Genomic DNA, 22,622 nt, shown 5'->3' on the forward strand with positions numbered 1-22,622 from the left:
CTGACTGTGGCATGTTTGCAGTGGACTGTATGTGGTGAAAATTCAGGGCACAATTTGCAGGATAACAGGCTACCGAGAAAGATGAGCCCAAAAATCGGCGAGCACCTAATAAGACTTCAGCTGTGCAGAAAAGACAATGCTCCCATGAAAAAGCAGAAGGAATCAGATTGTTGCTCTTTGAATCTCACAGCAGCTGTCTGAATGCGAAACTATGTTCTTTTCCCATCAGTTTAACACTCACGGACGTCCAATTCAACACACTGAATCACTGTGTTACAGCTATTATTAACTCCGTCATACACTAACAGCGTGCTCAATCCGCCAAGTGGCTGGAACATGTTTGGAGAACGTATCTTTCATCTGCGGTCTGCCATCTGCATTGTTCTCACTTGCTCAGTAGCCCAGAACTGTTCTTCCATTTGCTCTTGGTTCAGATCCAAAAGAAGTACTTTGATTTTCTACATTTTTGGGCCACATTCAAATACAAACTTGTATAGTTAGTTTTAGTGTGTTTCTGCTTACCAATTGTACATTTAAAGCTATACTCTGACCGTTTTTGGCAGCGCGTTGAAGACGAGAAGACCAACTGAGACGAACAAATGGCAGCCATGAACATGCCAATGCCTCTCTGTGTTCTTCACGCAGACGGAGAGTCGTACATGTGATAATGCAGGTTCAACAATAAGAGTAAGAAAAGTAAAACTCCACGTCGGGCAAGTAAACATAAGCCTGTTGGGGCATCACTGTATCATTGTTTTTTTTTTTAATGAGGTGGTGATGGCGCAGTTGATATGACACATACCATTGGTGTGGGAGACCTGGGTTTGATTCCCACTGCGATACATTAACCAATGTGCCCCTGAGCAAGGCACTTAACCCCTAGTTGCTCCAGAGGCGTGTTACCTCTGACACACATAGCAATTGTAAGTCGCTTTGGATAAAAGCGTCAGCAAAATGACATGTAATGTAAAGATTATTTTTGGGGGCTTTTCCCCTTTATTAGATAGTGACAGTGGATAGACAGGAAAGGTGGGGGGAGAGAGAGGGGATGACACGCAGCAAAGGGCCGCAGGTCGGACTCGAACCCGAGCCGCTGTACAGGACTCCGCCTACATGGGGCGAGCGCATGCTCTACTGGGTGAGCTAAAGGCCGCCCCGCATCATCATATAATCATTTGATTTAAATGTCAGTCAATCTACATCGACAACAGACCAAACTGGAAGACCAACACCGAGGCTGTAGTATATCTCTTCCAGTGTGGATATGGATTTACTGTTCCTGTGTAATGCCTGGACAACTTGCTGCTGCAACACAAGACTTTTCAAAGTTGGGATGAATAAAGTATTCAGTATTCATCCATCTACAGTATCTTAGAAGATGAATGAAATACCTAACAGTTTAAGTCTCATACTAATATTCTATTTCCTGTTCACTTATCAATGTCCTGCTGTTCTGTATGGCATTCCGACTGTGTGCTGAGACTATTTTACCTGATCAACAACCTTGAGTCTATGCAAATCTACTCAGACAGAGCTGGAAAGTGAATGTTGTTTACTCGGTTGGTTCCTGTAAACTTGTAGAAAAGGTTTGACTTGGAGTAAGCGCCCATCACCTGGCTTTTATATAAGAAAGAAGAAGCACAACAGAGCTGCAGATAGAAATAAATAAAGACTCATTAAAAACATCCTTCAAACAATAAACCCCATTTCAAAAGGTCTTGACATTTGTATTAGTTATTTTAGCCGCCCTTATGTGGGAGATAGATTGAGGTTGTGGAGTGCAGGATTGTGGGGTTTTTTTTAATGTTGAATGTCTGCGTTTTCTTTGTCTTCCAACATCTCGGGACCATGTTTGGATGTTTGTTTCTGTATATCTGGTAAACCACGGAGGGAAAATCAACCAATCAAAAAGGTCTCTGTACAATGCTTACTGAGCAGTTTATTTATATAGAAAACGTATGAGGGGCCGTGCTTTAAAAATCACAAGGCTCCTTCAAATTTATTGGCAGGTACTCTGGAAAAAAAAAATTACAGCATTCCATCAACAAATATCTTCAAGCAATAAATATGCATTTATAAATAGTGTAAATTTACATCAAAATAAAAAAAAAAAAAACCAAACACAAATTAAACTTCACTCTTTTGTCTATGTGCAACCCTTTTCTTCTGTGACTCTATTGGCTGTTTGTCGACAAATGATTTCCTCGCCAACAAAGTCATCAAATACTCCTCATAGTTCCAGCAAAATTAAATCAACTGATAAAAAAAAAAAAGACCCGGGGGGGGGGTCTGAGATGTTGCAAAGAATGTGTCACTCAACTTTTCACATTACAAAACTGTACTTTTTAATCTGGCTTTCCTGACCAAGGAGGAGTCTATCTAACATACAAAAAGATTGGCTATGCTAAAGACTTGTCTGGGGGGGAGGGGCTCTCGTGTTAACTCACAAACAGAATACAAAAAAAAGAAAAAAAATGGAGGAAAAAGGAAAACTATCAAGTCAGTAGTCTTTGTGTGACCGTGTTGCCAGTTAAAACATAATATGTACAAAACTTGAACTCATTTTTTTTTTATGTGGGATTTTTGTGTTATTTTCTAGTGAAGTCCAGCTGGGCCAGCAGTACAACAGTCTGGTCATGATGACAGGTGGAGCTGCCCCCCCCCCCCTTACAGTCCACCGGGGCACACCACTCGGGGCAGGTTGCATAGACACACAGCTTTCACGCAGCTGCCTTATGGGATAGCTACAGAGTGCCGTTTTTGAGGGACTGCCGGCTTACTTCCTGAATATCAGAAAAGAACAAAAAAAGGTTTCCGGAGAGTCATTCCCCCCCCCACCCCCACCCCCGATTTAAGTCCGTTGTGGTTTTTCTAACTGTCCTCGGTACAACAGAGTTACCGTCAAGAGGAGGAAGGCAGCAAACTGGCCTGCAGACAAGATACAGGAAGAACACACTGAGCTCTCTGACATCATCACAGGTCTCCTCTGTGTTTAAATGGATCCGCTCGGGTCTGAACGGGACCGGTACAGCCGTTACTTACGAGTGTGAACTGATCATAAACGTGCATGAGGTCCTCAATCTTGTACTGCTCCAGCACCACAAAGTTGTCCAGGTTGGCGCTCCCCCGACGGGCGCAGTCCTGGCAGTGCACCACGTACGTCTTCCTGCTGTTGCTCTCCGTGGTTACAAACAGCAGGTCGAACACCTCCACCTGGACCAGAGGGCGGACGGGAAAAGGGTTCACGTGGCATTCACGCAACACAAACGAATGAATCAGCTTCATTTATATAGCACCTTTTTTTTTCCCCTCCATGTTTATTTTGAATAGGGACAGATCCAATGTACAGCATCGCAGCATTTATAGCTAGTACTAATTTCCGATGCCAGTCCCTAAAAGGGCTTTTCAACAGTCATGAAAACAAACATTAAACATTGCCACATTAAAATACATACCGCACATAAACATGACAGGACATATCCATCTGTACCTTTCATCAGAGATGCTCAGTCTCTGAGCTAGAGTCCACATATTTTGCATTCAGTGCTCTTCTTTTGTTTGGGCCTTGCTGTCTGAAGTTTTTTTTAAAGCCAAAGCTTCTGATAAACGGCACACGTGTCGACATGTTTGTTGTCCTCTCTCACGTGTGGCCTCGCGCAGCAGATACATGACGCGTTACGTAGGTAGGTTAAAGGTTACGCAGGGAGGGGAATAACATTCAGCTCATCAGACGTTTCCTAAAAAAAAATAAAGGTTGTTCACGAGTCCTGCATCTCAGGGTTTCATGCACAAAATGCTCAACGTGACGATAGAAAGGTCAGTCTGGGACCACCGTTGTTTCCCGAGTCCGCGACATTGGGCCCATTGTTTTTAAGTACCCTACTGTATGTAGGCTTTTTGTATTTTATTGTCTTGCTGCAAAACCAAAAATAAAGTCAAAGTAGAAGAATACAATTCAGCAGGAAAAAACAAACCTCTGGAAGAGTCGACAGCAAGAACATTGAGCGTTGTTTTTAAGAGACCGTCCGATACCATTTTTTGCTTCCCGATACCGATTCTGATACCTGAACTTGCGTATCGGCTGATACCGAGTACTGATCTGATACCAGTGTGTCATATATTTTATTATGTTTTAACAGCTGTATACTACTATCTCTGTATGGATGATATGATGTATAACAGCTGTATACTACTATCTCTGTATGGATGATATGATGTATAACAGCTGTATACTACTATCTCTGTATGGATGATATGATGTATAACAGCTGTATACTACTATCTCTGTATGGATGATATGATGTATAACAGCTGTATACTACTATCTCTGTATAGATGATATGATGTATAACAGCTGTATACTACTATCCCTGTATAGATGATATGATGTATAACAGCTGTATACTACTATCTCTGTATAGATGATATGATGTATAACAGCTGTATACTACTATCCCTGTATAGATGATATGATGTATAACAGCTGTATACTACTATCCCTGTATAGATGATATGATGTATAACAGCTGTATATCACTGTATAGATGTTATGATGTATAACAGCTGTATACTACTATCCCTGTATAGATGTTATGATGTATAACAGCTGTATAGATGATATGATGTATAACAGCTGTATACTACTATCCCTGTATAGATGATATGATGTATAACAGCTGTATACTACTATCCCTGTATAGATGATATGATGTATAACAGCTGTATACTACTATCCCTGTATGGATGATATGATGTATAACAGCTGTATACTACTATCCCTGTATAGATGTTATGATGTATAACAGCTGTATACTACTATCCCTGTATAGATGTTATGATGTATAACAGCTGTATAGATGATATGATGTATAACAGCTGTATACTACTATCCCTGTATAGATGATATGATGTATAACAGCTGTATACTACTATCCCTTTTGTTTCATATTTGTTCTCACCATCTGCCTCAAATCTTCCTCAGTGTCAGTGTTTTGGTTCATTTTGTAAAAATAAGTTTAACGAAAACTTGAACAATGAAAATGAAACACCGTGGTTTGTAGGGGTGGGGGATAAAGTCACTACAGCATTTTATCGCGATATTTTGATATCGTATCGTGACGCAAGTATCGGGATGATATCGTATCGTAAGTATCGGGATGATATCGTATCGTAAGTATCGGGATGATATCGTATGTACCGGGATGATATCGTATCGTGACGCAAGTATCAGGATGATATCGTGATCGTAAGTATCGGGATGATATCATATGTACCGGGATGATATCGTATCGCGGACGCAAGTATCAGGATGATATCGTATCGTGACGCAAGTACCAGGGATGATATCGTATCGTGACGCAAGTATCGGGATGATATCGTATCGTGACGTAAGTATCGGGATGATATCGTATCGTAAGTATCGGGATGATATCGTATGTATCGGGATGATATCGTATCGTGACGCAAGTATCGGGATGATATCGTATCGTAAGTATCGGGACGATATCGTATGTACCGTGATGATATCGTATTGTAAGTATCGGGATGATATCGTATCGTAAGTATCGGATGATATCGTATCGTGACGCAAGTATCGGGATGATATCGTATCGTAAGTATCGGGATGATATCGTATCGTAAGTATCGGGATGATATCGTATCGTAAGTATCGGGATGATATCGTATTGTGAAGTATCAGGATGATATCGTATCGTAAGTATCGGGATGATATCGTATCGTAAGTATCAGGATGATATCGTATCGTAAGTATCGGGATGATATCGTATCGTAAGTATCGGGATGATAGCGTATCGTGATTCCCATCCCTAATGGTATGGTTTACATTTTGTAATCTGCTGAAGTGCCTTTATCATTTGAAGTGTTAACTGAAGAATAAATGGTATTATTAAGAGAAAATCATCAAGTTAAAAAACAGACGGCTGCTCATAAAGTCTTCATTAAAAGAAAATAAAAACTGTCCACTCAGTCAGTAAGTCTAACATTTAAAGGCAGTGTTCCATATTTTTGGGTAGTAGCGGCTGATAGTAGCATCCCCAAAGCTTTGAGCAGCGAGCTCGGGAACAGTTTAAAGAGCAGCTGCGGAGGATCTTATGGCCGTTTTACAGTCGCCGCAGCCAGGATTTTGAGTGCGTGCATTTTGAGTCCAGAGGGCGCGCACCACTATTTTTTTCAGCGGTGTGCGACAAAGCGGAAACAGGAAGCATGAACGAGCTCCTGGGTAACCGGATGCCAGGACTCTCAGAGTGACTGCAAGTCTCTCTTGTAAACTTACTGGGTTAAGAGGAGTTCTTTTATGGTGAATGAAAGGCTTGATCCAACGAAGTAGGTCATCCAATCAAATCAAAGCATTGACGTCAATGCTGCTGCTGCCAGTTCTGCCGTTGTTTACCTTTTTCTTCTTCTTCTAGTCCGGAGAAATAGCAACGTCGGTAGCCCTTCCTCATTAGCGCCACCTCTGTTCAGGAGCAGACTGCAACTAGTGTCGCGACCACCACGCACAAGTATAAATAGTTACGGCGCTCCCATGACGTCACACTGGCTCTCGACAGGTCAGCTGCGGCGAGTATACCCCACGTTTTAGGGTTCATGGAGGGTCATAAACCGATACAAAGTCTGTGATATAAAAGGGGGCGAGGCCATTAATGGCGCTTACCCACTGCTAGTACCAGCTCTGCTTGGCTCTACTCGACCGCGGTGCCCCATCCTCCATTTTCCATTGTGGATTTAGTACCACCTCATGTGTGAGGCGAGCGTGGCTGGTCGTGGCCTAACGCGACACACACACAGAACGTCGAAAGTGTCTTGTTTTTGATTCTCTGCATGTGACAGCCAGAAGACAATTTTTTGTCGACCTCCTTAGAAATCCTTTCCATAATGTTGTCAGACACTTAGAATATTAGTCTGAGTCTGTCACCGTTTGTTATTGTAGCTTGTTTCACTGACTGCCGACTGCAGCGATCTCACTTAATACTGGACCAATGTCAAAGATTGTTGTTCCCATCAGTCACTTGGACACAAAGACATGGGAACATAGGGTCCAGGTTGAAAGGGGAAAAAAAAAAAAAACGGTAGTTACCTTTAAGAGAAAGACTTTAAATCATTCTAAAAGAAACAGGGAGCCAAGGTTGCGTGAAACACGAGTTATATCATCTCTTATTGTCGTTTTGTTTGAAACCCTTCAGCAGCATTCTGAATGCGCTGTAGTTTCTCAATGGCTGCTTTTGGTAGGCCAGAATAAGGAGCGTAACAGGAGTCAACACGGCATCTTGCTGGCTCAGGAAGAGTCTCACCTTCGATATATCGCTGATAAAGGGACATTTTGGTCAACAAATTAAAACAGATCTTAAAACGGAGGACAGAATCTGAAAATTACACCAAGGTCTCTTAATTTGGTTGTGTCTCGAGTGTCTACAAATGCAGCTGAAAGGATGCAGGAGAGGTTTAGGATACGCGTGCTCACCTCACAGATGCTGCAGTAATGTGCCGGCTCGCTGTGGGTCCTCCCGTGCCACACCAGGTCTTTCCCAGCAGCCAGCAGCAGCTCCCGCTGCATCTGACACTGCTTCAGAGTCCGTAACAAACAGTACCTGACACACAGAAACACACATAGGCTGGGTGAGTTCACAAAAAGTTATTAGCCGTTATGATTAGAGAGAGACAGACAGACAGAGAGAGAGAGAGAGAGAGACAGACAGACAGAGAGAGAGAGAGACAGACAGACAGACAGAGTCCTCACTTGATCATCTCAAAGAGCCTGTGGTCCGACACTTTGATGTTCCTGGCCATGTTCCAGGAGAGGTGAATCATGGGAACGATGGATTTGACACTCTGCAGTTTGTTCCACTCGTAGCGCTCCACCGCCAGCTTGTACTGATGTGCTGAGGACAGAAAACCCACAGTGTACAGCGCTGCGCAGCGGAAGAAGTATCCAGATCCTTTACTTCAGTAAAAGTACTAATACCACACTGTAAAAGTACTCCGTTACAAGTAAAGGTACTGCATTGAAAAGGTTACTTAAGTAAAAGTATGGAAGTATCATCACTAAAATGTACATAAAGTATTAAAAGTAAGAAGCTGGAAAGGAACAGTTGTGGTCTAATCATTTCAGCTGGACTTGTAGTTATATTGTTGGCTAGTTTCATTTATAATAAACCATCAGATTTTATAAACTACATGTCTTTTGTGTGCAAAAATCTTAATTTTTAAAGCAACTAGTAACTAAAGCTGTCAGATGAATGTAGTGGAGTAAAAAGTACAATATTTCTCTCAGATGTAGCGGAGTAGAAGTAGAAAGTGGCATGAAAAAGAAAAGATTCAAGTATAGTACAAGTACCTCGACATTTGGACTTAAGTACAGTACTGGAGTTAGTTACATTCCACCACTGGTGTTTGTCCAGCTGAGGTTTACAAAGCCTGCAGGCTTTGTCACATTCATACAGCCTCTTCTTCCTTATGCAACCGTTATTGTATGTCTATATTTGTGTCTGCATTTAGTGTTTATTTCATATTAATGTTTAATATGTTTGTCTGTTTGTTCATGTATGCACCATTCACCAAGGTGAATTCCACATAAGTTGAACTTATTGTGGCAATAAACCCTTTTCTGATCCTGTACTGGCCTGCGCTGAAAAGCCATATCTGCTTCATCTCAGCATGAGCCTCACCGTCCCTGAGCACAATCACAATGTCTAAATAATTCCCTTTTCTCACCTGTGAGGGGCCCGACATTCCACGCAATGTTGTTGCACCAGCCGATGGCCTGCACCCAGTGGATGGTGCCTGTGTTGAGCCACACCAGGTCCCCGGGACGCTGGATGAACCGGTAAACGGGCACGTTGGTCTCATACAGGTCCTCCAGGTTGGGCCACCAGGAGCCCATCAGGAAGTTGATGTTGTTCCTGTGAGAGGAGGCAAATAAATAAAAATAAAAACAACTATCAACCCCCCACATTACAGGAAGGTATAGTTCTTCAGCAACAAGTTGCTGCTGGAGGAACCGACTCAAACGTTGTCCACACCTTTTGGTCCCGATATCTACTCAGCATTGGTCGATATTTTTAAGATAGAGATCCCTAAGGATCCGTTGTTTGTTTTGTTGGGAGTCACCCCTGATGGTTTTGAACGAAGGGATGATATATACACCTTCTGCAAATCCTTCTTGCTGCAGCCATCAAAGTGATGGTTTGGAGTAATTTCACCCTAGGCTGCTTTGCACTAGCCTCGTGAGAGCGTCCTGATCTGGCGAGCTCCAGTTTTCCACTCGCAGATCAGTCTGGCATCTTGAGACAGAGAATATTTGGAGCCGACCAGCCGACCGACCAATCAGCGTTGGTTTTGAGGCGGGTTTAGGTGCGACGCAACCAGAAGCGACTGTTCAGTCTAAACAACGTGGCGGCTTCCATGGATGAGATGAGCGTAGCTATCGCGCAAGTTTTATCAGAATTAGAACGTATTCCTTCATTGAACGAAGGGAAGAAAAAACGCTCTTCTCCCGACTGGTTTCGGCAAGAGTTTGATATATCGTTGCTCTGATTGGTTGATTTGGCCCGTCTATCACCAACATAGGTGGTGATAGACGGATGGTTTATCCAATCAGCTAACCAGTATTTTCACCCCTTCCCAAAAGTTCTCCAACAGAAAGTTCCCAGATGGATATGCCGAGCAAATCCATCTGGCGGAGTCAGGTTATCCTCCCCCCCACTTTTTTTGTTGTTGTTGTTGGTCCGGTCACATACTTCATTATTTTACCACGTATGTCTGTGCTGACTGTCTACGATAAAAGATATACATCAGTGGTAACGACAATGCTAATAGGGCTGCAGCTGACGAATATTTTCTCGATTAATCGATTACTTGTTTGGTCTATAAAGTGTCAGAAAATGGTTTGAAAAAAAAAAAAGAAATGTGGATCAGGGTTTCCCAAAACCCGAGGTGATAAGATATTCAGTTTCCTGTCACAGAGCAGAGAAGAAACTAAAATATATTTACATTTAACAAGCCGACAGAGAATTTTTTCCCCCGTAAAGAATGACTCAAACCGATTTATCGGTTATCAAAATAGTTGGTAGTTAGTTAATCAAATAATCTTTGCAGCTCTGAATGGATTTTTTTCTGACCGATGGCCGACCCCTGCTAACCGATCGTTAACCGTTAACTGGAATTATTATTATCATTTTCACATCCCTAGTGACGTACGTTTCACAGAAGTCGTTGATGACGCCCCAGTACGTTTCAGGCACGGCGAACCACTCGCAGTCCCCGGGACCGATGTTGATGTTGACTGAACAGAAATTGTTGTTCTCTTGGTGACCTACAAAAAGGAGAAAAGGATGTGATTACTAACAGAGTGAGAGAAATAGCAGTCATCAGCAGTAGTCTCGCATTGCCAGACCTTCCTCCACAGCGCTGTGGAGGAGGGTCTGGCTAGTCCACACAGCATTCCTGGATGGGAGAAAAACGTGCTCTGCTTGATTGGCATTTTTTTTAAACCAATCACAATTCGTATGAATCCACAGTGCCTCTGCTAGATAGCCTCGGGAAGGAACTGGTTTTGTGTACGTTCAACAGTTGTTTCAGTCGTGCTACAGAAAAACCGAGGACTCATATCACAAGTGAAGGAGCTCAAGTACCTAGGGGTCTTGTTTGCGAGTGAGGGGACAGTGGAGCGGGAGATTGACCGGAGAACTGGTGCAGCTGGCGCGGTATTACACTCACACACTTACAACTCACCGTTGTAACTCAAAAAGAGAGCTGAGCCAGAAGGCAAAGCTCTTGATCTACCGGTCAGTTTTCGTTCCTACCCTCACCTATGGTCACGAAGGCTGGGTCATGACCGAAAGAACGAGATCAAGGGTACAAGAGGCCGAAATGGGTTTCCTCAGGAGGGTGGCTGGCATCTCCCTTAGAGATAGGGTGAGAAGCTCAGTCATCCGTGAGGAGCTCGGAGTAGAGCCGCTGCTCCTTTGCGTCGAAAGGAGCCAGTTGAGGTGGTTCGGGCATCTGGTAAGGATGCCCCCTGGGCGCCTCCCTAGGGAGGTGTTCCAGGCACGTCCAGCTGGGAGGAGGCCTCGGGGAAGACCCAGGACTAGGTGGAGGGATAATATCTCAACTCTGGCTAGTATTGGGTATTGAGAACCGATTCCTACTTGGAATCGTTCCAAAAATTACGATTCCATCGGAATCGTTCCTTTATTGGAATCGTTTGGAGGATTTGGTTTCAAATCTGATCATGGGTTCCAAATTTAACGTGCAAGTTTTGGTTTCCGTAGCAGCCAGGAGCTTGTTGTGTTGCAGCCTTGGAGCACAGTAAGCAGAGCTCTAGTCTGGCTTTGTTTTGCGCCCGGTAAAAACGGCAAACCACCATTGAATCAAAATAAAACTTTCCTCTTATTTGTGAAATAAGCATGTGACCCGTTTCAACTCCACCCTCAAAGAACCGGAATCTAAAGGAAGAATCGGAATTGGAATCAGAATTGTTAAAATCCAAACGATGCCCGATAACCCTGGCCTGGGAACGCCTCGGGATCCCCCAGTCGGAGCTGGTTAATGTGGCTCGGGAAAGGGAAGTTTGGGGTCTCCTGCTGGAGCTGCTCCCCCCCGCGACCCGATACCAGATAAGCGGACAACGATGGGTGGACGCAACAACAGAAAACAAAGATTGGACAGATAGTCTAGCTAGCTGTCTGGATTTACCCTGCAGAGATCTGAGGAGCAGTTAACCATAGTCCTCACAAATCCACCAGAGGTTAGAACACCACAAAGAAAGAGGACGGGGACGGACATCCGGCTGAAAATGAGGGACATCCGGCGGAATTTCCGGCAGCAACGGAGCAACCCCTGAAAGTAGTAACTAAGTAATTATGGTCTGTCGCTGTGTCGATGCAGAATCGTCCAGGGCCGCATCTCGGTGCATCGATGCAATGATTAATTTTAAAAACACCCCTAACCTGGTGTCCGGCTGCCTGGCACCTTCATGTAGAGCTGGACCGTGTTCATGCCCAGGATGGTGTGTCCTACGTGGCTGAGCAGGTTACCGGCTGACACCACGCGGGCAAACGCCGGCAGTTTGGCCAACTCCTGAAGCTGCTGTTTCCACCTGGAAAAAGGGGCAACGTTTACAGGGCAGTATGCAACAGATATTTCCCTTCCCTAAAACTAAAAGACAGCATCACGTAAAGGAGAAGATGTGTGAAGGGAAATGTGGTCTAATACATTCCACAGTTTACTCACTTCTTTTCATCAGAGAGGTCGATGTTTGTGCCAAACTTTAGGTGTTTGAAAGACCCTTTCCTTCGCCGCATCGCACTAAGAGAACATGAGAGTTTAATAAAGTTAGTAAGAGAAAAAAACAAAACAAAAACAGAATTTAAATGTGGGGAGACTGTCACTACCAGATGTGAGTCGAGTGCAGATGTGAGTTGCGCACGCGTCACTTTGCGACAACAGTTCTAGATTAGAGGCTGAAGTAGCCTACAAGAACCTGCTAACGAGAGACTTCTGTAACGTCAATATAATAAAGACGGACCTACGTAACGGAGTTTGTTCTCTGCTGGCTACGAGTTAGCAATCAAACACAACACAGGCTGTCACTTGAATGGCGTTTTGAACTAACGTTAGCAATCAAACAATCATAGAGAGCTACAACGTTTTTGAAATGATTTCCACCTTCTGTTAGTTTGTAATGAGAAAAGTTTATTATTTTATGGATTTCACAAATTTCAGTATGACAACTTGCTTGCAGCCGGATCCCTTGGCGTTATGCCGTAAACCGTTTAAATCTGAGCATGCGCAACTCACATCTGCACTCGACTCCCATCGGGTAGTGGCAGACAGAAAGGAAAAGAAAACTCACCTGTCTGAGGAACCTGCTTCTGCTTCCACCTCCTTCTTCTTCTCATTCTCCTCCTATTACAAATAAAAAAGCATTGAATGCATTAGAAACTTCTGGAGAAGTGATCAAAACATCCAGTCAGTACAGTTTCATTTTAATATTCACAACAACCATGATGGCTGGTAATATATTGATCAAAGTTAACTGCTATATAAACTGATTCTTTTTTACAATCTATCTTTGATAACCTACATTTCTGTGGTTCAATGTCACAATGAGAGGTTACGGAAATCCATGCCGTCTCCTTTTGTCAGTGAAGATATATTATAGCTAAAAAACTGAAATGATGAGTTCATTTTTATTTATGCTATACTTGTGGAAATGTACTTTCAGTTTTCTTGAAGTTTTTATTAAGGTTCAGTTTACTTAAAATATTTTTCACTGCTTATTTTGTTTTAGTTTACTATAATAACCCTGGAGATCAATCTTACGGCACCCAGTGTGTGTGTGTGTGTGTGTGTGTGTGTGTGTGTATTTCTGTAGAGTGTATGAATGTGTGCTCGTGTGAGTGTAGTGTAGTGTGTGTGTGTGTGTGTGTGTGTGTGTGTGTGTGTGTGCGTGCGTAAGCATGTGTGTGTCTGTGTGCGTGTGGCGGTGTGTGTGACAGTGTGTGTGTGTGTGTATGAGAGCATGCATGTGTGTGACAGCGTGTGTATGAGAGCGTGCGTATGTGTGACAGTATGTGTATGTAGGTGTGTGTGTGCGTGTGTGTGCCTGTGTGTATGTGTGAGCATGTGACGGTGTGTGTGTGTGTCTGTGTGTGTATGAGAGCATGCATGTGTGCGACAGCGTGCGTGTGTGTATGTGTGCGTGTGTGACAGCGTGCGTGCGTGTGCGTGCGTGCGTGCGTTCCTCTCCCACTGACCCGCAGCGACTCCTGGAAGGACGAGGCCTGGTACTGGGCGTATTTGATGACGGTGGTGTGGGAGCGACTGCTCTCGCAGCGCCACATCTTCCTGCTGCCGCTGGGGTCCCAGTTCTCATCGGTGGGCTGAGCCAGCTGGGTCCGCACCTCCACCAGATGGTCCGGGTTGGCCTCCACCAACGTCTTCGTGGAGAACAGGCCCAGATCTGAGCGCCGACGAGCGGAAGACAGAGACGAGACCAAGGAGGAGGAGAGTGGTTAGAGGCAAGTTGAGTGTTACTTTCACACACACAAAATACCTTCAAGAGGAAAAAAGAGATTTCATTTTTAATCATCTCCTTTCAATCCTTTCAAACAATCACAAAAACGATGGAATCGAGACAAAACCATTAATTTTGCACATTACGTTTTGCAGGTAAACTCTGATTTTGTCTTGAGTTTGGAAGGGGAATTGAAAACTTTCTAACAGGAAAAGTATTAGAGGAAATGTCACAGTACAAGGTGTTCACACTGTTGATTTGTTTAACCGTTTCACGGTTTGTTTTTTAACTTCAATAAATGCAACATCTTGCCAAAAGTAAGTAAGAGTAATTGGGTTAAATAATCGTGATTTCAACAATGACCAAAATAAATCGCGATGACGATTTTTTTCCCCCATAATCGAGCAGCCCTATCATGTATACAATACGTTCGCCTGTTATCATTCTTTTTAAGATTATTTTCTTGGGCATTTTAGGCCTTTATTTGATAAGACAGCTGAAGTCATGACATGCAGCAAATGGCCGCTGCGTCGAGGAGTAAACATCTATCTATCTACACACACACACTCAGCAACAAAAGAAACGTCCTCTCTTTCAACTGCTTTCATTTTCAGCCAACTTAACATGCGTAAAACTTTGTATGAACAACAGTTGTATTACATTCAACTACTAAGAACTAAACTGAACTACGTTTCACAGACATGAGAGGACGTTTCTTTTTTTCACGTGTAGGGATTAACTTAAAGGCTATTTGTCGGCTTCTTGAGCCGTGTGCTGCCAATGCCACACATCGGTTTGAATTATGTTTTTATATTTTTTATTTGCTCTCACGATCGCTTACCACTGACAGGTTGTAACTGAAACAATAGGCTAAAGCAACGACAGTTTATGGAAAGCACAAGTGTAATTATGGTCAGATCTTGGTCCTGACTGATGGTGAGTGATACTGATAAGCGTTGTGATTTACGCATTTACAGCGTCGGCTATTGTTGCCAGCTTTCCTTCCTGCGTTTTGCCTGTAAAACAGTGTCTGTGTTCTTCATATTTATGTAGAATTCTAGTTTGCAGAACACAGCTTATGCGGGACCGCGGTTGTTAGGTTAGGTGAAGCCGGGTAACTGAAAGAAATCCAGACCATGTTGATCTTGAGTCGTAGTACAGGCCTCTGGTGAGCCACCCAGGCGCCCATGTTTTGTATCATTCTGACTGAGGGAGAACAAGGTGAGGAGCTAAGATTAGAAACTACGACTAAGAGGGTTGTTTGTAGGCTGTGTGTTCATTTTTGTCTTATTGTATCTTTGGCTACATAACTTCTTAATCTGCCAGATGACAGAGTTACATAATAGGGCAGCGAGTCATGGTAACAGCAGAGCAGATGTTTGTAAATTCTTGGCAAAGCCAAACTAGTTTTCTCTTCAGCAGACACGTGCAGTAACCCTTTCCACGTGCAGGTGGTGCTGTTGTCATACGTGTCAGATTCACACACACACACGATGACAGACACACACACACACACACACGATGACACGATGACAGAGACACACACACACACACACACACACACACACACACACACACACACACACACACACACACACACACACACACACACGATGACAGAGACACACACACACGTCCATGATGACAGAGACACACCCACAGAGCCACGTGAGACCGGAGAAGACAGAAAACATCCAGCGGCACATAATCACAGCTGCTGTCACCATCACATGTAACACTGAATAACAGTGGAATCAAAACAGATTTAACAGATCCAATATGCATCTTGCACACATCTTGCAACTTTGCACTATAACTTTTTGCACTTTACATCCCACTCCATGTGTACTTGTCTTGACATTATGTCTTATTTGTATATTAAGTTGATATGTGCCGATATGTAGATTGTTGTCTCCATTGTACAGTATGTGTCTATATTACTATTTGTCGACTGAACGTTTACTGCTACATGTCTATTTGTTGAATGTATAGAGAGTAAACACCTACCGAAGTCAAATTCCTTGTGTGTCTAAGTATACTTGGCCAATAAAACAGATTCTGATTTAGATGCTTAGAAACACAAACATGCAGTCTGTGATGTAGGGCTGCCCCCTCTTAGTCGATTAGTCACTTTTTTTTAAATCCTTTTTAATGCTGAATGCCATATGGAAGAAACTTGTGAACTTAAAGTGGTGCTTAAAGCCGGGCTAGATGGAGAAAATCAAATATCACGATACTTTTTTTGGACCAAATACATCACTGACGATATTGCGGCGATTTTGTAGCGTTGACTATTGGTGCTTTGACAAAATATTAACACAATGCGAGTCGTGATACATAATCATCAGTACCGTGGATATAATGATGAAGAGGGTAAAGGCAAATAATAAAAACAGCTACAACAGTCTGGTACGTTTGGAAAATGACATCACTTTACTGTAATGTAGCCTGTCCATTAGTTGGCTGATCAGTCGTTGTGGTCTTAGTTTACTAAAATTTCTTTTAGGGATGGGCAATATATCTATATTATATCGATATATGAGGCTAGATATCGTCTTTAATTTCGGATCTCGCAATATGACACAAGAGTTGTGTTTTCCTGGTTTTAAAGGCTGCATTACAGTAAAGTGAGTAACTTAAGACTGTTGTAGCTGTTCTATTATTTGCCTTTACCCACTTAGTCATTATATCCACATAACTGATGATTATTTATCACAAATCTCATTGTGTAAATATTTTGTTAAAAGCACCAATAGTCAACACTACGATATCGACATCGTATTTGGTTAAAAATATTGTGATGTTTGATTTTCTCCATATCGCCCAGCTCTAATTTCTCTAGTGGATTAATCATATTTTCAAGTCTTTTTCATGTTGAATGATCTGTGGTAACAACAAGATTTGAAGTGGTGCTTTTGCACGATTTTTTTATTTTTCATTTTTTATTTTTTGTTAAACACAGATATGTCGACTCTTCAGTCGAGGACAGCCCTACTGTGATGCACTTCAGCAAAAGCGGAGTGCATGTTTTGCGTCAGTCAAAGCCTCGTACCTAGTTTGAGCGCGCCAGCCAGCCCTCGGATGACGGTGACCGGGTTGGAAGGGTTGGTGCAGAACTGGTGGAGGGGAGGGAAGAAGGCGTCCCTCTTGTTCTCTAGCTGCATGTCAGAGAGGAGACACAGGAGCAGTCAGAGAACGTGGACCGACTCCACACTTATCGGGAGAATCAACACATTAAGTACTCAAGTGTTTGTGTGTTGCTGCCGTAGCCAAGAGACTGTTACTCTAACATTGCACACAACAACATCATGAATACTTGTCCTTCTATGGCGTGCGGCTACACTCACATAAATACTGGGTGTTGGGGGATTGAGTTTGTCCTTTGGCAGCGGAGGAGAGGGCGGGCGGGGGGGCCGTGGCGGGGGACACTTGTCCAGGAGGATGCTGCTTGTCGACAGGCCGTTCTTCCCCAGGTTCCTGCAGCCAGAGTGAAAGGGAAGAGATATCAGACAGTTAGACAGCTTAAAGTCTGCAGCCAAAGAATCCGCAGTAGCTGTCAAAAGTATACTAGTATCGGAGGCTTTTCCGATGATGCTGGTATCGGAAAGTACCGGAGTCTATGCACCGGTCCGATACCAAGTAATTAGGCCCCAAAGAAACTCTACTTGAAATATTTTTTTGGTGTTATGACTGACTGTCAAAGTAGATAATAAAATAAAGCTCTGTAGCGTTCATTGTTTGTATGAATATATTGCTCTTTTCCGTGTCATGCATATGCATTCATGGGAGGGTGAAGGGGACAGTGGGAGTTTCCCATAAGGAGATGGGAGGGGAAGCGTAACGTGCGCCTAATTATGTACTCCGCGGTATGTAGAAAAACCGCCCGTGAAAGCGCCTCTATTTTGCGGTGAAAATTCTCCGCCTCTTAAAAGCAGGTGTAAACCAGGATGAGGGTTTCCTCTCATATGCCTCCTGGTGAAATGGCAGCAGTAATCCGAGCAAGACGAAGACATCGGCCAAGGAGACGAGCTGAAAGGATTTTTGCCACAAGGATCACACTTTTTCAGTTGAGTGAACACAAAATCATTAAAGCGTTACAGATTAAGCAGCCACGCAATATTACAGTTACTGGAAGAAATCAAAGAATGATAATGGAATCTGCGACTCGGCGTTCACATTCCATTCCAGCAGTTGTTAAACTCCTCGCTACATTACAAATACTGGCATCAGGATCATTTCAAACAGTCCTAGCATCAGCAGTGGGAATATCGCCGTCTGCACTCAGCCGTATCATAGCACCAGTACTTAACGCCTTGCTACAGCACATTTACGGTATAGTGGGCGGAGAAAGGCGCTGATTACCCGATGAACTTCAGGTTTGGTAAATACGACGTAAGCTGAAGTATCACAGCGTGCGCTTTCTGCGGGGTGGCCATGGCGCTGATAACGCTACATTCGCAAACGTACGTACATCTGGCCCTGAATCCTGTGACGTCATTTCACTTAAACAGTGAGCGTCAACACATCTAACAAAACACTTGCAATCAACTTTATAACTGCACGCCATTTGGTTCACAGAACTTCGAGAACCACTTTGAGACTGAGGTTAGCCTTTCCAGTTCCTCCAGCAGTTTGTCGACACTTCTGTAATTCTTTTTGCCAGGTGGGAGATGTTACAGCTGTCAGTTACAACTAGGAGGTTTTTTTTCCTGACTTGGCTGCTCGTAATGATGGTCTGAATGATATGATGAGAGGGTCCTGCATGAGGACTGGCCTAAAACTACAGAGAAAGAGGCAAAAGTGACAAGAGCAAGTTTAGAGAATCTTACACATTTTAAAGCGCCCATATTCTGCTCATTTTCAGGTTCATAATTGTATTTTAAGGTTGTACCAGAATAGGTTTACATGGTTTAATTTTCAAAAAACACCATATTGTTGTTGTACTGCACAGCTCTCTCTCACTGCTGCAGATCCTCTTTTCACCTGGTCTCTGTTCTGTACTATCTTTGATTGCACTCGCACATGCTCAGTAGCTCAGATGTAGATCATGTCAGCTAGCTAGCTCCATAGACCGTAAAAGAAAGGCTGTTTCTACAACTTCAGTCAGTTACAAGGCAGGATTAGCTGGGAGACTTCTTCTAAATGAGGGCGCACATGGAAGTAGTTCTTTTATAGATTATGGTGAACTTGTGTGTGTTGTAGCAGTGCTTTGCTATTGAGAACGAGGTAGCATGCTAGCGTTAGCATTAGCATGCTAACACTATGAGCTAACGGTTGCGGTTAGCCAGCTCGTTTCGCCGATTTTGAACAGCTCACCCGGAGACTGAAGGCAGGACACATTCAGAAACCGTATCTCACTCAAAACAGCATGGATGTGTGTGGAAGCACCAGAGACACAAAATAACTCCCCAAATCCCAGAAAAAAAGTGTTTTTTTCATAATATGGGCACTTTAAATTAAATGACATGTCATTTAGCTGACGCTTTTATCCAAAGCGACTTACAATTGCTATATACGTTAGGGCTGTACAATATATCGTTTTTTTATCGTCACTGCAATATCAACAATCCACATCGCGAAAGGCTGCGACATAACACGATAGACGCAAGACAGATTTTTTGCTTTAGTTGAAAGAAAATATGAGTAGAAAACTGCACATTCAAATGTAATATTCTTTTTTAGTGCTGCCTTTTATATTCAATGCATTGTTCAATTTGTTCAATAAAAGAACGTTAGAAATGATTTCCTTTCATTTGTTTTAAATTCAACGAGCAATATGTTGTATTTTAGCAGAAGACTTAAAGCAGCAGAACGGAGTATACTTTGATATCTGTTTATTTATCGCAAGTAATATCGTTACTGCAATATTCAATAATGTTATCGCGTATTTTCCTCACATCGTGCATCCCTAATATACGTCAGAGGTCGCACGGCTCTGGAGTAACTAGGGGTTAAGTGTCTTGCTCAGGGACACATTGGTTGATGTATCGCAGTGGGAATCAAACCCAGGTCTCCCACACCAAAGGCATGTGTCATATCCACTGCGCCATCACCATCATGCCATCATATCCGCTCCCTATTGGATTCAAAATCCAGCAGCCGCACCCATACACATCTTCTGTACCAAACAAAGATTTTTTTCTGTAGTCTGCAGGATACGATGTGTAGGTCGGGACGTCTCTGCAGCACTACAATACTTCATTCTGAATGGTTTGACACATATTTTATTATTATTATTATTATTATTATTATTATTATTATTATTATTATTAGAATAATATTAACAAATATTGTGCCCCCATGCAATTTGGATATTGCACTAGTCCATGTTGCGTTTGATACAATTGTGATTATTTGTGCAGCCCTAACTCGCACACGCACAAAAGAGTTGTTTAATACGATATGTGGTCGTTTGTTGAGGGATAGTCTCGCTTTGCCAGACCTTCCTCCACAGCGCTGCGGAGGAGGGTCTGGCTAGTCCACACAGCAACCGGGATGGGAGAAAAACGTGCTCTGGTTTATTGGCATTTCTTTAAACCAATCACAATCGTCTTAAGCGGCGCTAAGCTCCGGACGGAGCCACGGTGCCTCTGCAAAATAGTATCATGAAGGAACTTGTTTTGGTGTAACGTGCACGTTAAAAAGTTGTTTGGATTGGACAGATAGTCTAGCTAGCTGTCTGGATTTACCCTGCAGAGATCTGAGGAGCAGTTAACCATAGTCCTCACAAATCCACCAGAGGTTAGAACGCCAACACAAAGAGGAAGGGGACGGACATCTGGCCAACAATTAGGGACATCCGGCGGAATCTCCATCGGCACCTGAACAATCACGGAAATGAATAGACTAGCTGAGGGATGACATCCTACCTGCATGCTTTGAGCACCTCACTGGAGCTGGGGTAGATGGAGACCGAGGACCAGGGTGCCAGACCAGCGGGAACGCCGTGTCTCTGAGCTCCTCCAGAAGGCTCCACCTTCAGTGGGCTCTGGGAGTCCTCGGGCCCCTTCCCATTGACAGTGGGCCCCTGGCTGTTGGTGGTGGACGGGCTGTTAAGGCAGGAGAGGCTGTTGGCGTTGTGAGGGTGTGCTGAGCGCGGCGAGGGAGTAGCAGCGGCTAAAAGCGGCGAGGAGACCACCGGCTGCTCAGACGTTGGCTTGGCGGCACCGTGGAGACTCGGGTGGACGTTGTTGATTTTCTCCGAGGAAGGCCCTCCGTGGTTACTGGAGTTATTGTTGTCGTCGTTACTGGTGGTATTGGCTTTTCCCTTTAGCAAGGCTGAGAGCTGAGGATTGTCCGAACTGAGCACGCCGGGGGCAGAAGAGCCGTCCGTCACCCTCGGCTGGACGTGATTAGTCAGTCCCTGCGCGGGGGCGGTGCTGGGACTTAGGGGGGTCCCTGCGGAATGCCTGACAGCGGCCTCCGGACCTGATGGAAAAGTGGCGGCGGCGCCGTTGCTGCCGGTGTTGCCCCCTGAAGGCGTGGCGTCTTTGGTGTGGACCCCTGAGGTAGTAGCGGCGTGGGGGGGCGAGGACAAGTGGTTGGGCGTGGTCTGGGGGGAGGTGGGGGACAGAGAGGAGGCTGAGGAGGAGACAGTGCAGGGCCCAGAGGAATGTCCGACCTGATTCAGAAGGCCAGAGGAAGAGAACGAGGTCTGAGGGGAGGAGGACGAGGAAGAGCAAGGGGGTTCTCCATTGGGACCTGCCGAATGTGAACCTGGACCTTTTTGAAGCCCCTGGACAGAGAGGAAGAGCAAAAATACACTATGAAAAAATACCACCAATAATAAAAGCAACTATATTACATTTCAACATCAAAAACGAATCACAAAGCAGCAACTTTAATAATATTAGACATTTAGAAAAAAAAGACACATGCACAAACAATGCTCACAAGAAATACATTAACCAAAAACACAAAACAAGAAAACAAGAAAATACAAAGCACTAGGGGTGTCACCATTTCAGTTTTAAAACGAAAATCGATCGAAATGAGTTTGATTTCTACGATTGAAATCAAGAGCATGATCGGCGATTCCCCCAGTATTTATTTCTCTCCTCACCCGCCTACTTGCGCACGTCCAAAGAAAAAAACAACAGACACAGCTTAGCTTACCGGCTGGTAGCATGCAGCTAAAGACACAGGGTAACGTTAGATTAGCAGTAACCTGCAGCTTGACTATTTCAGACATCATGGCCATTGCCGGAGATGATGGAGAAAAAACAGAAGTAGAAAATCCTCCTGCTTCACTGAAGTCACCGTGTGGCAACATTTTGCCTTCCCCGTGAGTGAGCTTTAGCAACAAACAACGAAGGTAAAGTATGTGGGCTCCGACGGGACTCCGTGGTGCATTCATGTGCGCCTTGTTAAACAAATTAGGGCTGAAACGATTCCTCGAATAATTTGATTACAAAAAATCCTCGAAGCAAAATGATTTGCCTCGAAGCTTCGTTAAATCAATGTTACCAACGTTGTATCGCTGACGGACAGTGTTTCCACACGGATCATTATTATTGTTGCACACCAGACGCTGCTCAGTCTGCTGGCGACACATGCCAGAGCGTAAATAGTGAGGGGCTAAGAGAAG

The 22,622-nt window shown here is 43.8% G+C and overlaps 1 protein-coding gene across 5 annotated transcripts in view; it reads right to left on the reverse strand.

Moving 5' to 3' along the window:
• Nucleotides 1-2,342: 2,342 nt before the first annotated feature.
• kdm6a (lysine (K)-specific demethylase 6A) overlaps nt 2,343-22,622 on the reverse strand; it is a 68,646-nt gene continuing 48,366 nt past the window's right edge. For 4 of the 5 annotated variants that reach the window (XM_078262662.1, XM_078262661.1, XM_078262660.1 and 1 more), the window contains 12 exons: nt 20,905-21,770; nt 17,383-17,512; nt 17,088-17,193; nt 13,776-13,981; nt 12,872-12,924; nt 12,250-12,324; nt 11,967-12,115; nt 10,216-10,330; nt 8,731-8,918; nt 7,757-7,898; nt 7,481-7,607; nt 2,343-3,213 (listed from right to left, as the gene is read on the reverse strand). In XM_078262662.1, coding sequence (XP_078118788.1) covers nt 2,974-3,213; nt 7,481-7,607; nt 7,757-7,898; nt 8,731-8,918; nt 10,216-10,330; nt 11,967-12,115; nt 12,250-12,324; nt 12,872-12,924; nt 13,776-13,981; nt 17,088-17,193; nt 17,383-17,512; nt 20,905-21,770 — 2,397 coding nt within the window. In that variant the 3' untranslated portion in view covers nt 2,343-2,973. The remainder of the gene's footprint in view (nt 3,214-7,480; nt 7,608-7,756; nt 7,899-8,730; nt 8,919-10,215; nt 10,331-11,966; nt 12,116-12,249; nt 12,325-12,871; nt 12,925-13,775; nt 13,982-17,087; nt 17,194-17,382; nt 17,513-20,904; nt 21,771-22,622) is intronic. The other variant, XM_078262663.1, reaches the window with a different exon arrangement.

This window comes from Sander vitreus, chromosome 11 (assembly GCF_031162955.1).
Source record: "Sander vitreus isolate 19-12246 chromosome 11, sanVit1, whole genome shotgun sequence".
Lineage (NCBI taxonomy): Eukaryota > Metazoa > Chordata > Actinopteri > Perciformes > Percidae > Sander > Sander vitreus.